General features: G+C 37.3%; 1 protein-coding gene across 1 annotated transcript in view; it reads left to right on the top strand.

The window, feature by feature from the left end:
• Positions 1-1,893: 1,893 nt before the first annotated feature.
• The window catches only part of LOC310853609 (kinesin-like protein KIF2A), a gene marked incomplete at both ends in the record, with an annotated part of 32,650 nt that continues 17,224 nt past the window's right edge, over positions 1,894-17,319 (top strand). The window contains one exon of the mRNA XM_083758001.1: positions 1,894-3,894. Within this exon, the coding sequence (XP_083614127.1) occupies positions 1,894-3,894 (2,001 nt within the window). The remainder of the gene's footprint in view (positions 3,895-17,319) is intronic.

Consider the following 17,319-nt stretch of genomic DNA (forward strand, 5'->3'; position numbering starts at 1 on the left):
AAATGTCTAATCCCCGATTATAGGATGACCTGTTTTTTTCTTAGGCTATTTTCATAATTGTTTTCAACATCGAAAACCATGACAACTTCTACTGTATGGTAGTTGGTAGCCCAACTTTCAACGCCTTAATTTACCATGACCAACTAATTATTTCATTCACAATTTTAAGGGCACTAGCCCCAACTATGTCCAGCTTTTAGTGTGCATGTATTAAACACAAACTTTGTCCTAACACAAACATTAAATATCATTGAAAATGAATGGCCAGTTTTACTCATAGTAACATTAACAGCTGGACGTATATCAGGATGTGATTGGCCGGAATGATAATAATCATACATCAGTATGATAAAAATAGCGCCCCTCACACAGTTGTGATTTTATTGATATGTTATTTGGATGACCCTAAGGATCATTAAAAAAAAACTTTAACAATTGCTATTGCAATTTCTTTTGGGTCAAAACCTTAGATTGACTGGCCTACAGCTAAACAACTGCCGGCACACTGCTTTTAGGGGAATACCACTCATTTTCAACATTGAGCTACCAGGCTGTCTGTGTTCTGTCATGGTTTCTCCTCTGTATTTCATGTATGTGATTAAAATACATGATAACACTTAAAGGGACACTTCACCCTTTTTGCAAAAATATATATATGTTAATGATGTGTAGAAGCTTTAGAACACTTTCCTGGGGGTCTTTATGTATATGTCTTTATGTAATATGTGGTTTTAGCTATTTTAGATTGTAGCAGTGAGCACAGTGTCTCTGATGTCATGGACACTGGTCTCACTACCTTCCTGGACTACAATTCCCATAATTCTTTGGTGCTCTGCTCCTCCTTGTGGATAGGGGGAGATCTGTCTTACTGAGACAACATGTAGTCCAGGAAGGAAGTGATCCCAGTGTCCATGACATCAGAGACACCGGGCTCACTGCTACAATCTAAAATATCTAAAACCACATATTACACACATAAAGACCCCCATGAAAGTGTTCTAAAGCTTCTTAACGTCATTAACATATATGTTTTTGCAAAAAGGGTGAAGTGTCCCTTTAAAAGCATTAAAAGATACCTTTGATGCACAACAAACACCATTAAAATGCTCTGTACATGATCCCAAGGCTCCATTTGAAAAGTGAGACCAAGAAGAACAACTTACAATAACTTACAGTAGGCCTATTGTAAGTTGTTCTTCTTGGTCCTACTAGTGCTACTAGTCCTACATACTTACAGGTATGTAGGACTAGTAGCATGCCAAATATTGTGCTATTGCTATTGAGAATGCATTGGGTGTTTATTTGTTTAAGTTAAATAACTCAGAAACTACAAAACATTTAGTTCCGGCATGTGTCTCGACAGTCCACAGTAAGCTGAGAATGGGGTTTCTAGGTGAAAGTGATTTTTTTATGTAAGGTGTAAGTATGCAGACACACACAAAGCTGTGCATAGGAGTGGCCAGTACCCCTCAAAAACACACAACCTCTTTTAGACGGCTAGCCTACCCCTATCCCAGCAAGTGAATTTTATTTCTGTTACCGACAACTGTGATATCATCATTTCTGTCCAATCAGTGTGTAGCTGATGTGACGTATACCAATTTCGGAGAGTTTGTGGTATAAATAGTGGTTATAATTGTACAACTTCTTAATAAAGGATACACACTGACAGAATTCAGCTAAACATTTAAGAGGTTACCAAATCTGTGCCCCCAGATATTCAGATAAGATTTGCAAAGACTTTACACACGTCCTCCGCATCTTCCTCCTTGACCAATAAGTACATGCGTTGATTCCCTGTATGAACACTTAGATCGGTTTATGTAATGTACAATGGCATACCGTTTTGGGAAGATTGTTGCTGGTAGTTATGTGGATATAAGGCTCAGTGTGATGGTGACCTCACTGAACGAGGATAATCACAGTGTCACAGTGGACTTGATTGAGAACGGAGAAACAAAAGGGAAAGAGATTGACCTGGAGAGTATATTTGCTCTAAACCCAAATGTCGCCCCAAATGACCACATTTTCCCAAGCCCTGATACCCCACCACCTCCTCCCACTCCTGCTTCTGTAAGATCTGTTAAAATCAATAAAGTTGCAAAGAACCACAGCGCCATTCTGTTGTCCAAGAATGACGCCCCATCCAGAGACAACAGAGCGTCGTTGGCCAGCACCAGGCCGCCAACTCCAGCCACCACTACCTCCGGCACACAACTCCAGAAGAGGAGGAAGAGGAGGAATTCCAACTGTGTGAAGGAGGTGGAGAAAATCCACGAGAAGAGAGAAAGCCGTCGACAACAGCAGCAGGCGCTGAAAGAGAAGCGAGCACAGGAGATCGACACCACCATTCCTAACTATGAGATCATGTACATGATCAGGGATTTCCGAGCAAGTCTAGACTACAGACCTCTGACCTCAGCAGACCTGATTGAAGAACACAGAATATGTGTTTGTGTGAGGAAGCGTCCACTGAACAAGAAGGAAATGGCCATGAAGGACCTGGATGTGATCACCATTCCCAGTAAAGATGTGGTGATGGTCCATGAACCCAAGCAGAAGGTGGATCTGACCCGCTACCTAGAGAACCAGACCTTCAGATTCGACTACGCATTTGACGACTCCACAACCAATGAGATGGTGTACAGGTTCACAGCCAGGCCTCTAGTGGAGACCATCTTTGAGAGGGGAATGGCAACCTGCTTCGCCTATGGACAGACAGGAAGTGGAAAAACACATACTATGGGTGGAGATTTGTCTGGAAAGACCCAGGATTGTTCCAAGGGCATCTACGCATTAACTGCTAGGGATGTATTTCTCATGTTGAAGAAACCCAACTATAAGGAGTTAGACCTACAAGTATACTCAACCTTCTTTGAAATCTATGGTGGAAATGTGTTCGACCTGCTGAATGGTAAATCTAAGTTAAGGGTGTTGGAGGATGCTAAACAGCAGGTTCAGGTGGTAGGACTTCAGGAGAAACAGGTCAGATGTATGGAGGATGTTCTCAAATTCATAGAAGAGGGAAACACCCGCAGAACGTCAGGTCAGACGTCAGCCAACAGCCACTCGTCGCGGAGCCACGCTGTGTTCCAGATCATTCTGCGGAAGAAGGGGAGTATGCATGGGAAGTTTTCACTCATCGACCTGGCTGGGAGCGAGAGAGGAGCTGACACATCCAGTTCGGACCGCAAGACTCGCCAGGAGGGAGCTGAGATTAACAAGAGTCTGCTAGCACTAAAGGAGTGCATCAGGGCCCTGGGACGTAATAAGCCTTATACTCCTTTCAGGGACAGCAAACTCACTCAGGTCCTCAGAGACTCCTTCATCGGGGAGAACTCCCGTACGTGCATGATTGCAACAATATCCCCTGGTATGACGTCATGTGAAAATACCCTCAACACACTACGCTATGCTAACAGGGTGAAGGAGCTGGCAATTGACCCCAACAATGCAATGGAAGGGGGTCAACCCAACATATATGCAATCAATCAGCTGGAACTTCTGGACGAGGACTGGCTGAGCAGCTCGCCAAACAGAGATGACCTCAAAATGCTCTGTGAAGAGAACGAGGAAGAAGTGTCTCCTCAGGTGAGTACCTTCCATGAGGCAGTGTCTCAGATGGGGGAGATGGTGGAAGTTATAGAAGGCCACCGAGCTGTCTTCCAGGAGTCCATCCGCTGGCTGGAGGATGAAAAAGTCTTGTTGGAGATGACAGCGGTAGTGGATTATGATGCAGACGCATATGCCAACCAGCTTGATCAGATCATATACCAGAAGTTAGAGTCTTTGACTGAATTTCAAAGTAAAGTTAAGTCGTTCCGTTCTACACTCCAGGCAGAGGAACAGGCCAGTAAGCAGATCAACTCCAAGAGGCCCCAGGCCCCTACACTGGTAACAGTTTAGGGAGACCCCAACAAAAATGGGACACATTTACATAATCGGCTGAGCCACCGGGAACCCAATTTATTCATTCATTGCATGTTAGGCTTTATTTAGATAGACAGGAAACCGAGCTCAAGTGAGAGTTGGTCCTACCGACCCACACAGAGCTTGTGGTCAGTCGACCAACCGGCTGAGCCATCAGGCTCCCCATCCAATAGTTTTGCTGCTGTTGTTGTTTTTTGCATTTTACGCTTTATTTTGATCGAGTGTAGGGGAGACAGGAAACTCAGAGGAGTCCCATAATACGTAATTGTACATGATGGGAGTCATTTGAGTCCTTGCAACTCACAAGGAGCATTATATATATGGTCAGTGCACAAACTGGCTGAATCACCAGGCATCCTACCCACGTTGTGGCTCTGTAGCATGCAGGTACTGTCTGCAAAAGGGTCCGTATGTCTGTCTGACACTAGTCTGGCGCTAATCTCAAAGTAATCATTGGCACATGTTTGTGCACACTGCCAGTGGGCCAAGGAAAGTAACTTACTACTTTATATATATATTTTTTAACATATTTAACTTTAATTTTATAATGTAAGTCAATGGTGGAACCTTGCCCAAATATGTAGATGCCTCACTTAGTTAGCACTGTCCCTTTTTTTTTTTCTTCTTAAAATGTTTGTGGGTATTTGTCACTGTACTGTGTATTTGCCGACTGCATGTAACCTGTCCCAACTATGTATGCTATGCATACAGTAGGCCTATACCCTCTGTCTGTACAGTCACGCCAATGATTTGCAACGCAACAAGTTGCAACTGCAACAACTCAATTCAGGCTGCTTCAACTGGCTGCAAGTTGCAAAATGCGTTGCAATGTGGACCAGGCTTTTGTTCTGTTACAGGCTGTAACATGACTGATTTCAGTCAGTCATGTTATGATGCACCGATTTGGGAGTGCACTGGGATCATAGGTTGACATGGACATGTACAAGACAGACCGAGATATGGATTTATATAAATTAGAAGATATGAGTGGAGTATAGAGAGAAAGGAAACTGAGAATAGTGAGACAAAGATTTAAACAGTTCTACAGTATGGTACTGGCTGAGCCACCAAAGCACCCCGTATCCAATAGTTTTTGTTATCTCCAAAGGGGGAGAATGGGAGATTATATATTTGCATGTTTTTAGAAGTAGAAGTCATTGGAAGTAGAATTGGGGTTAAACATGTGCCCAAATATACACTGAGCATGTAGAGGTCCGGCCGCTACACGGCCCTCACATCTTGTGACCTAGGCCTTCTCATCGAGTAGGCTACAATATCCCCTATATACTATTATTCATCAAAGACAAATTACCCCTCAGGTGCGTACAATGAAATATCCGTGGTGTGTTGTCTCATCTTTTAACACTGTTACACAAAGTAACAAAGTCTGTAGCCAATCATAGCGCTGATATCCATGGGTCTGGAATTCAGCAGAGGAGATCTTGTATAAACAAGAAGGTGGCCGCACACACCAATAGCTAGAGTACCAATATTTATTAGGACAGCAGGTAAGACAGGAATATCCAACGTTTGGCGGTTAAGCCTTCATCAGGGAATACAGGGCACATAATGGTTCACACTTAAATATGGTGCCAGAGAGTCATGCAACCAATCAGAAGGGGGTAGGGGAACACAGGTTAAATAAGACCTGTCCCTGTGATATGAGAGGTAGGGATCATGGTCATGTGGTGTCTCAAGTTCACATACAAGAGTTTATCTCAAGAGTTTATCTCAAAAATGACTATAAGGCCTCCTAAGAGGCTCTGGAATAAATATTCCTTGTCATGGAGACACTACAATGTATATAAAAGTTACAGCAGAAAAGCAAATGTGAAATAAAGAACCATATAACAGCGATATCTATACAAAAATAAAAATAAAATACATAATTAAATACATTCAATGCAAACTCGTGAAGTGAGGGGCGCTCTTATAAACATTCATCCCGTGCTCAACAAATCAAATAATTTCCGTGATACAAAAACACAAAGCAGGGCATTGTAAATTATATATATATATATATATATATTCAATTTATTATCAATATATTACATTTAATAATATATTAAATGTAATAGTTTTTAGGATGAGCTTTACCCAAAATATGGAGTTACACATAAAGAATACAGCATAGGTGTCCTCACACCTATGTTGGGTGGCTAAGGCTTCCCGGCTTGATGGAGATTATAGTATGTTCATCAGTGACTGAACCGCTGTATAGTTATCTCTGCCGGGTTGAGGTAAAAACAAAAAGGTACAGTATTATAATTTTTCTCCCGTTTGTTTAAAATCTGGGCTAAAATAAGGAATGCATATGCCCCCTAGTCAGAGTGTCTGTCTATCACTTTGGTCAGGGGTGCCCATATGGAGATCTCTGTCTGTCTGCCTGTGTGCCCGTCTGAAGGAGATACAAGTATATTGGCAGAAGTGTTTACAATGGGAGTCACGTGGACTCATTCATCATAGATACGTCCTAGCCTAGGCCTAGGTGACAATGAAATCGCACGGCCCTGCTCATGCCACTGCTTAACAGCACTTTCTCCACTGAGCACATTTATCTATTAATAAATAGAAAAACATGCCAAACCGGTACTGTGTGTGTGTGTGTGTGTGTGTGTGTGTGTGTGTGTGTGTGTGTGTGTGTGTGCGTGCGTGTGCGTGTGTGTGCATGCGTGCGTGTATGCGTGCGTGTATGCATGCATAGTGTATAACTGTATACCCTGTATGCACGAGGAAGGTAGAGCAATCACAATCAACTACACAGCTAGACATCAGTCTTACCCAAATCTGGTATAAATCCACACTTCTCCAGACAGTCTGGCCTCTAAGTAGTTATCAGGACCTGACTTCCAACCACCAACCACGTGAATGTTATATCTTAGGAACGCTATGGAGGAAATGTCTTTAGGACACAAATTTGTTTCTTTGTTTGTTTGTTTGTCATGTTTATTTCGAATATGCCAATAAAACAGAAACAATTCCTTGCATTTCACATCACAAGGAAAAACAATTAAAATAAATAGTTAAAATATAACAAGAAGAAATACAAGGAAAAATTAAAAATAAATAAATCTATAAGCATATCCGAAAAGGAGTGAGAAGAAGTAAAAACGTATAAACTCCCACCCCTCTATAACTGAAATTACTCGCTGGATTCTGTGATATGCAGAAACTTTTCAATGTGGTATTATGACTTAACGTTTTGAAATTAAATTCTCCCCTCAGATTGTAACCCCCCTCCCGATCCTGAAACAGATTTTGAATATTTGCTGGTAATTTATGGTTCTTGGCTTTGTACATTATTATTGCTGTCTGGTACGCTACAATGTCTGTGAATTTGAGCAATTTTGACTGTGAAAAAAAGTGGATTTGTGTGTTCCAGGTAACCAACCGTGTGAATGGTCCTTATTGCTCTCTTGTGCAAAATGACATGTGAATGAATTGATGTTTTATAGTTGTTACCCCATACCTCAGCACAGTAATGGAAATATGGCAAGACTAAGGAACAGTAGAGGGTTTGAAGTGACTTAAGATCTAGAACCTGTTTTGCTTTATTTATGACTGTTATACTTCTAGCTACTTTATATTTTACGTTTGTGATGTGTGTTTTCCAGCTAAGCCTGTCATCAATTGTCACACCTAGAAGTTTGTTTGCACCCGTTCAACCCCATCTATTTGAATATGTACCTGAGTGTTTGTCCTGCATTTACCAAATAGCATGAACTTAGTCTTGCTCACATTTAAAGATAATTTATTTCCGATCAAACCATAATTTTAATTTACGTAATTCATCATTGATGTCACCCTGTAATTTGGCCAAATTATCCCCGGAGCAGAAAACATTTGTGATGGGCTATATATAGCCCATGGTCTCGGAGTGATTTTCGTCTTTTTTTCAAATCCTCGTTTTTCATCATTTTTGACCATGGGCTATAGCCATCGAACGGCATACTATAGCATGCCGTTTTTCATCATTTTTGAGGATTTGAAAATAAGAAAATCACTCCTAGACGATAGACTATAGCCCATGGTCTCGGAGTGATTTCTTTTTTTCTTTCAAATCCTTGTTTTTCCTCATTTTCGAGGATTTGAAAAAAAGACGAAAACCACTCCGAGACGATAGACTATAGCCCATGGTCTCTGAGTGATTTTCGTCTTTTTTTCAAATCCTCGGTTTTCATCATTTTTGACCGTGGGCTATAGGCCTACCCCATATCGAACGGCATGCTATAGCACGCCGTTTATCTACATTCTTGAGGATTTGAAAAAAAGACGAAAATCACTCGAGATGATGGGCTATAGCCCATGGTCTTGGAGTGAGTTTTTCATAATGTCATTAAATGACCTTCACCATTATAAATAACCTTGACCAGTATAAATGACCTTGACCAGTATGCGGTCTGTGACCATGGACTATAGCCTTTCGCTTTTCTGAGATTTTCACCTTTTTTTCAAATCCTCCGAAATCGTAAAAAACGACACCATGGACTATATATAGCCTTTTGCTTTTCCTTGATTTTCACCTTTTTTCAAATCCTCAACAATGATGAAGAATCACGCATAGCAGCAGCGCGCCGCTCAATGACCTTGACCAATATCAATGACCTTGAGGAGTATAAATTACCTTCATGAGACTAGTAAATGACCTTGATCAGTATAAATGACCTTGAATTTCAAACTTTGGCATGCTACTAGTCCTACAACTTAAACCTACCAACCCCATTCTAGCCTACTTAGGTTCATCTTACGGTGGACATGTTTGCCTGAAAAGGAATCTTTGAAAGGTGTCATAGTTTTAGAAATATAGTGCTTTCAAATTTGAAACTTTTAACATGGGGCTCAATGGCAGATTTTGGCACGTCAAAAAATCACTTTCACCTAGAAACCATTCACACTTTTTATTATTCAGCGTACTGTGGAGACACATGCTGGAACGTTTTACTTTAAAATGTTTGGTAGTTTCTGAGTTATTTAACTTAAACGCCCAATGCATTCTCTATGGCAATAGCACAAACTTTGGCATGCTACTAGTCCTACATACTTAAACCTACCAACCCCATTCTAGCCTACTTAGGTTCATCTTACGGTGGAGATGTTTGCCTGAATTTCTTTTTCATTTTTTTCAAATCCTCAAAAATGATGAAAAACGGCGTGCTATAGTATGCCGTATGTTATGGGCTATAGCCCATGGTCCAAAATGATGAAAAACAAGGATATTTTTTTTTCTCCAAAAATTCAAAAAACGATGGTCGATATGGGCTATAGCCCATGGTCTAAAATGATGAAAAACGAGGATAAAAAAAATAATCAAAAATTCAAAAAACGATGGGCTATAACCCATCTTTATTTCATTTTTTCATTTTTTTCCAAATCCTCAAAAATGATGAAAAACGGCGTGCTATAGTATGCCGTACGATATGGGCTATAGCCCATGGTCTAAAATGATTAAAAACGAGGATAAAAGAAATAATCACAAATTCAAAAAACGATGGGCTATAACCCATCTTTTTTTCATTTTTTCATTTTTTCAAAATCCTCAAAAATGATGAAAAACGGCGTGCTATTGTATGCCGTACGATATGGGCTATAGCCCATGGTCTAAAATGATGAAAAACGAGGATAATTTTTTTTATCAAAAATTCAAAAAACGATGGGCTATAACCCATCTTTTTTTCATTTTTTCATTTTTTTCAAATCCTCAAAAATGATGAAAAACGGCGTGCTATAGTATGCCGTACGATATGGGCTATAGCCCATGGTCTAAAATGATGAAAAACGAGGATAAAAAAAATAATCAAAAATTCAAAAAACGATGGGCTATAACCCATCTTTATTTCATTTTTTCATTTTTTTTAAATCCTCAAAAAGGATAAAAAATGGCGTGCTATAGTATGCCGTACGATATGGGCTATAGCCCATGGTCTAAAATGATGAAAAACGAGGATAAAAAAAAGAATAAAAAATTCAAAAAACGATGGGCTATAACCCATCTTTTTTTCTTTTTTTCATTTTTTTCAAATCCTCAAAAATGATGAAAAACGGCGTGCTATAGTATGCCTTACGATATGGGCTATAGCCCATGGTCAAAAATTATTAAAAACGAGGACTTTCTTTTTCTACAAAAATAAAAAAAACGATGGGCTATAACCAATAGTTTTTTTCATTTTTTCATTTTTTTCAAATCCTCAAAAATGATGAAAAACGGTGTGCTATAGTATGCCGTACGATATGGGCTATAGCCCATGGTCAAAAATGAATAAAAACGAGGATTTTCTTTTTCTACAAAAATTCAAAAAACGATGGGCTATAACCCATAGTTTTTTTCCATTTTTTCATTTTTTTCATATCCTCAAAAATTATGAAAAACGGCGTGCTATAGTATGCCGTACGATATGTGCTATAGCCCATGGTCAAAAATGATGAAAAACGAGGATTAAAAAAAGAAATCAAAAATTCAAAAAACCATGGGCTATAATAACCCATCTTTTTTTTCATTTTTTCATTTTTTTTCAAATCCTCAAAAATGATGAAAAACGGCGTGCTATAGTATGCCGTACGATATGGGCTATAGCCCATGGTCAAAAATGATGAAAAACGAGGATATTTTCTTTTCTACAAAAATTCAGAAACGATGGGCTATATATAACCCATCGTTTTTTTCAGTTTTTCATTATTTTTTTTCAAATACTCAAAATGATGAAAAACGGCGTGCTATAGTATGCCGTACGATATGGGCTATAGCCCATGGTCTAACATGATGAAAAACGAGGATAAAAATAATAATCCAAAATTCAAAAAACGATGGGCTATAACCCATTTTTTTTTCATTTTTTCATTTTTTTCAAATCCTCAAAAATGATGAAAAACGGCGTGCTATAGTATGCCGTACGATATGGGCTACAGCCCATGGTCCAAAATGATGAAAAACGAGGATATTTCTTTTTGAAAAATTAAAAAAACCATGGGCTATAATAACCCATCGGTTTTTTCATTTTTTCATTTTTTTTTTCTTCCAAATACTCAAAATGATGAAAAACGGCGTGCTATAGTATGCCGTACGATATGGGCTATAGCCCATGGTTAAACATGATGAAAAACGAGGATTAAAAAAATAATCAAAAATTCAAAAAACGATGGGCTATAACCCATCTTTTTTTAATTTTTTCATTTTTTTCAAATCCTCAAAAATGATGAAAAACGGCGTGCTATAGTATGCCGTACGATATGGGCTATAGCCCATGGTCTAAAATGATGAAAAACGAGGATAAAAAAAAAATTCCAAAATTCAAAAAACGATGGGCTATAACCCATCTTTTTTCATTTTTTCATTTTTTTCAAATCCTCAAAAATGATGAAAAACGGCGTGCTATAGTATGCCGTACGATATGGGCTATAGCCCATGGTCTAAAATAATGAAAAACGAGGATTAAAAGAAAATCAAAAATTCAAAAAACGATGGGCTATAACCCATCTTTTTTTTTCATTTTTTCATTTTTTTCAAATCCTCAAAAATGATGAAAAACGGCGTGCTATAGTATGCCGTACGATATGGGCTATAGCCCATGGTCTAAAATGATAAAAAAACGAGGATAAAAAAAAATTCAAAAATTCAAAAAACGATGGGCTATAACCCATCTTTATTTCATTTTTTCAAAATCCTCAAAAAGGATGAAAAATGGCGTGCTATAGTATGCCGTACGATATGGGCTATAGCCCATGGTCTAAAATGATGAAAAACGAGGATAAAAAAAAGAATAAAAATTTCAAAAAACGATGGGCTATAACCCATCTTTTTTTCATTTTTTTCAAATCCTCAAAAATGATGAAAAACGGCGTGCTATAGTATGCCTTACGATATGGGCTATAGCCCATGGTCAAATTTTTTTTAAAACGAGGACTTTCTTTTTCTACAAAAATTCAAAAAACGATGAGCTATAACCCATAGTTTTTTTCATTTTTTCATTTTTTTCAAATCCTCAAAAATGATGAAAAACGGCGTGCTATAGTATGCCGTACGATATGGGCTATAGCCCATGGTCAAAAATGATGAAAAACGAGGATATTTTCTTTTCTACAAAAATTCAAAAAACGATGGGCTATATATAACCCATCGTTTTTTTCAGTTTTTCATTTTTTTTTTCAAATACTCAAAATGATGAAAAACGTCGTGCTATAGTATGCCGTACGATATGGGCTATAGCCCATGGTTAAACATGATGAAAAACGAGGATTAAAAAAATAATCAAAAATTCAAAAAACGATGGGCTATAACCCATCTTTTTTTAATTTTTTAATTTTTTTCAAATCCTCAGAAATGATGAAAAACGGCGTGCTATAGTATGCCGTACGATATGGGCTATAGCCCATGGTCTAAAATGATGAAAAACGAGGATAAAAAAAAATCAAAAATTCAAAAAACGATGGGCTATAACCCATCTTTTTTCATTTTTTCATTTTTTTCAAATCCTCAAAAATGATGAAAAACGGCGTGCTATAGTATGCCGTACGATATGGGCTATAGCCCATGGTCTAAAATAATGAAAAACGAGGATTAAAAGAAAATCAAAAATTCAAAAAACAATGGGCTATAACCCATCTTTTTTTCATTTTTTCATTTTTTTCAAATCCTCAAAAATGATGAAAAACGGCGTGCTATAGTATGCCGTACGATATGGGCTATAGCCCATGGTCTAAAATAATGAAAAACGAGGATAAAAAAAATAATCAAAAATTCAAAAAACGATGGGCTATAACCCATCTTTTTTTTATTTTTTCATTTTTTTCAAATCCTCAAAAATGATGAAAAACGGCGTGCTATAGTATGCCGTACGATATGGGCTATAGCCCATGGTCTAAAATGATGAAAAACGAGGATAAAAAAAAAATCAAAAATTCAAAAAACGATGGGCTATAACCCATCTTTTTTTCATTTTTTCATTTTTTTCAAATCCTCAAAAATGATGAAAAACGGCGTGCTATAGTATGCCGTACGATATGGGCTATAGCCCATGGTCTAAAATAATGAAAAACGAGGATTAAAAGAAAATCAAAAATTAAAAAAACGATGGGCTATAACCCATCTTTTTTTTCATTTTTTTCAAATCCTCAAAAATTATGAAAAACGGCGTGCTATAGTATGCCGTACGACATGGGCTATAGCCCATGGTCTAAAATTATGAAAAACGAGGATAAAAAAAAGAATAGAAAATTCAAAAAACGATGGGCTATAACCCATCTTTATTTCATTTTTTCATTTTTTTCAAATCCTCAAAAATGATGAAAAACGGCGTGCTATAGTATGCCGTACGATATGGGCTATAGCCCATGGTCTAAAATGGTGAAAAACGAGGATTAAAAAAAAAAATCAAAAATTAAAAAAACGATGGGCTATAACCCATCTTTTTTTCATTTTTTCATTTTTTTCAAATCCTCAAAAATTATGAAAAACGGCGTGCTATAGTATGCCGTACGATATGGGCTATAGTCCATGGTCTAAAATGATGAAAAACGAGGATAAAAAAAAAATCTAAAATTCCAAAAACGATGGGCTATAACCCATCTTTTTTTTTCATTTTTTCATTTTTTTCAAATCCTCTAAAATGATGAAAAACGGCGTGCTATAGTATGCCGTACGATATGGGCTATAGCCCATGGTCTAAAATAATGAAAAACGAGGATAATTTTTTTTCTAAAATTCTAAAAACGATGGGCTATAACCCATCTTTTTTTAATTTTTTAATTTTTTTCAAATCCTCAAAAATGATGAAAAACGGCATGCTATAGTATGCCGTACGATATGGGCTATAGCCCATGGTCTAAAATGATGAAAAACGAGGATAAAAAAATTAAATAAAAACATGGGCCATGGGATATTTTGTTTTCTACAAAAATTCAAAAAACGATGGGCTATATATAACCCATCGTTTTTTGAAATTTTGAAAAAATAAAATACCTCGTTTTTCATCATTTTTGAACATGGGCTATATAGCCCATACCGTACGGCATACTATAGCAAGCGGTTTTTCATCATTTTTGAGGATTTGAAAAAACAAAAAACATGGGTTATAGCCCATCATTTTTTGGAATTTTGAAAAAAAAAATGTACCTCGTTTTTCATCATTTTTGACCATGGGCTAGCCCATACCGTACGGCATACTATAGCACGCCGTTTTTCATCATTTTTGAGGATTTGAAAAAAAAAAAAAAAAAAAAAAAAACATGGGTTATAATAGCCCATCGTTTTTTGAAAATTTGATTTTGTTTTTTAACCTCGTTTTTCATCATTTTTGATCATGGGCTATAGCCTATAGCCCATACCGTACGGCATACTATAGCACGCCGTTTTTCATCATTTTTGAGGATTTGAAAAAAAAGAAAAAAAAAAGAAAAACATGGGTTATAGCCCATCGTTTTTTGAAATTTTGAAAAAACAAAATAACCTCGTTTTTCATCATTTTTGAACATGGGATATAGCCCATACCGTACGGCATACTATAGTACGCCGTTTTTCATCGTTTTTGAGGATTTGAAAAAAATGAAAAAAATGAAAAACATGGGTTATAGCACGCCGTTTTTCATCATTTTTGAGGATTTGAAAAAAAAGAAAAAAAGAAAAAAACATGGGTTATAGCCCATCGTTTTTTGAAATTTTGAAAAAAAAAAGACCTCGTTTTTCATCATTTTTGAACATGGGCTATAGCCCATACCGTATGGCATAGTATAGCACGCCGTTTTTCATCATTTTTGAGGATTTGAAAAAAAAGAAAAAAAAAAGAAAAACATGGGTTATAGCCCATCGTTTTTTGAAATTTTGAAAAAAGAAAGATGAACCTCGTTTTTCATCATTTTTGAACATGGGCTATAGCCCATACCGTACGGCATACTATAGCACGCAGTTTTTCATCATTTTTGAGGATTTGAAAAAAATGAAAAACAAAAAAAAACATGGGTTATAGCCCATCGTTTTTTTAAATTTTGAAAAAACAAAATAACCTCGTTTTTCATCATTTTTGAACATGGGCTATAGCCCATACCGTACGGCATACTATAGCACGCCGTTTTTCATCATTTTTGAGGATTTGAAAAAAATGGAAAAAAAAACAAAACATGGCTTATAGCCCATCGTTTTTTTAAATTTTGAAAAAAGAAATTAACCTCGTTTTTCATCATTTTTGAACATGGGCTATAGCCCATACCGTACGGCATACTATAGCACGCCGTTTTTCATCGTTTTTGAGGATTTGAAAAAAATGAAAAAAAAAACAAAAAAACATGGGTTATAGCCAGGGGGGCAGTCAGCCAGATATTTCGTGAAGCCTCATTTGAAATCGGTAGTTCATATAATGGCCTGTTGTGGCGCTGGACTGGACCCAAAAAGCCCCATAGCTCCATAGAGGCCCATGTATTTTGGCCCAACTTCACCTAGACTGTATTACCTTAATAAACATGGTCATGAATACTTTCTTCTTCCAGTCACTAGTTTAAAGTCTAATTTCTAATGTCATAATATTCTTTTTGGAAAATTATGGTCCCATTAATTAAAAAAATTACCATAAAGAAAAAAAAACATCGCGTATGTTCTGAGGGGCGTGGCTACCGTTACAGTCTATGATCGGGATTCCCCTCCCACTCGAGTCAAAATAAAAACCAACGGAGAAGAAGGGGGGGAAGTCCCGCCTCGTTGTCTGGGCAGCCAATGGCCAGCTGGTCCAAAACGGAGCCAGCCAATGGCCAGCTGGTACCAAACGGATCTAGAAAGATGGCGACTTACAGTGCAGGAATAACAGGCTTCATTTTACGTCCATGTTAAACCCGGCGAACGCTTTGTCCATATTTTTTACAGTCTATGGTTATAGCCCATCGTTTTTTGAAATTTTGAAAAAAAAGACCTCGTTTTTCATCATTTTTGAACATGGGCTATAGCCCATACCGTACGGCATACTATAGCACGCCGTTTTTCATCATTTTTGAGGATTTGAAAAAAAAGAAAAAAAAAAGAAAAACATGGGTTATAGCCCATCGTTTTTTGAAATTTTGAAAAAAGAAAGATGAACCTCGTTTTTCATCATTTTTGAACATGGGCTATAGCCCATACCGTACGGCATACTATAGCACGCCGTTTTTCATCATTTTTGAGGATTTGAAAAAAATGAAAAAAAAAAAAACATGGGTTATAGCCCATCGTTTTTTTTAATTTTGAAAAAACAAAATAACCTCGTTTTTCATCATTTTTGAACATGGGCTATAGCCCATACCGTACGGCATACTATAGCACGCCGTTTTTCATCATTTTTGAGGATTTGAAAAAAATGGAAAAAAAACAAAACATGGGTTATAGCCCATCGTTTTTTTTAATTTTGAAAAAAGAAATTAACCTCGTTTTTCATCATTTTTGAACATGGGCTATAGCCCATACCGTACGGCATACTATAGCACGCCGTTTTTCATCGTTTTTGAGGATTTAAAAAAAATGAAAAAAAAAAAACATGGGTTATACTATAGCACGCCGTTTTTCATCATTTTTGAGGATTTGAAAAAAAAAAAAAAAAAAAAAAAACATGGGTTATAGCCCATTGTTTTTTGAAATTTTGAAAAAAAAATTAACCTTGTTTTTCATCATTTTTGAACATGGGCTATAGCCCATACCGTACGGCATACTATAGCACGCCGTTTTTCACCATTTTTGAGGATTTGAAAAAAATAAAAAAATATATATATATGGGTTATAGCCCATCGTTTTTTTTTTATTTTGATAAAGAAATTAACCTCGTTTTTCATCATTTTTGATCATGGGCTATAGCCCATACCGTACGGCATACTATAGCACGCCGTTTTTCATCATTTGTCATTTGCCCATGTATTTTGGCCCAACTTCACCTAGACTGTATTACCTTAATAAACATGGTCATGAATACTTTCTTCTTCCAGTCACTAGTTTAAAGTCTCATTTCTAATGTCATAATATTCTTTTTGGAAAATTATGGTCCCATTAATTAAAAAAATTACCATAAAGAAAAAAAAACATCGCGTATGTTCTGAGGGGCGTGGCTACCGTTACAGTCTATGATCGGGATTCCCCTCCCACTCGAGTCAAAATAAAAACCAACGGAGAAGAAGGGGGGAAGTCCCGCCTCGTTGTCTGGGCAGCCAATGGCCAGCTGGTCCAAAACGGAGCCAGCCAATGGCCAGCTGGTACCAAACGGATCTAGAAAGATGGCGACTTACAGTGCAGGAATAACAGGCTTCATTTTACGTCCATGTTAAACCCGGCGAACGCTTTGTCCATATTTTTTACAGTCTATGGTTATAGCCCATCGTTTTTTGAAATTTTGAAAAAAAAAAGACCTCGTTTTTCATCATTTTTGAACATGGGCTATAGCCCATACCGTA

This window comes from Protomyctophum parallelum, assembly GCF_964188405.1.
Source record: "Protomyctophum parallelum genome assembly, chromosome: 22".
Lineage (NCBI taxonomy): Eukaryota > Metazoa > Chordata > Actinopteri > Myctophiformes > Myctophidae > Protomyctophum > Protomyctophum parallelum.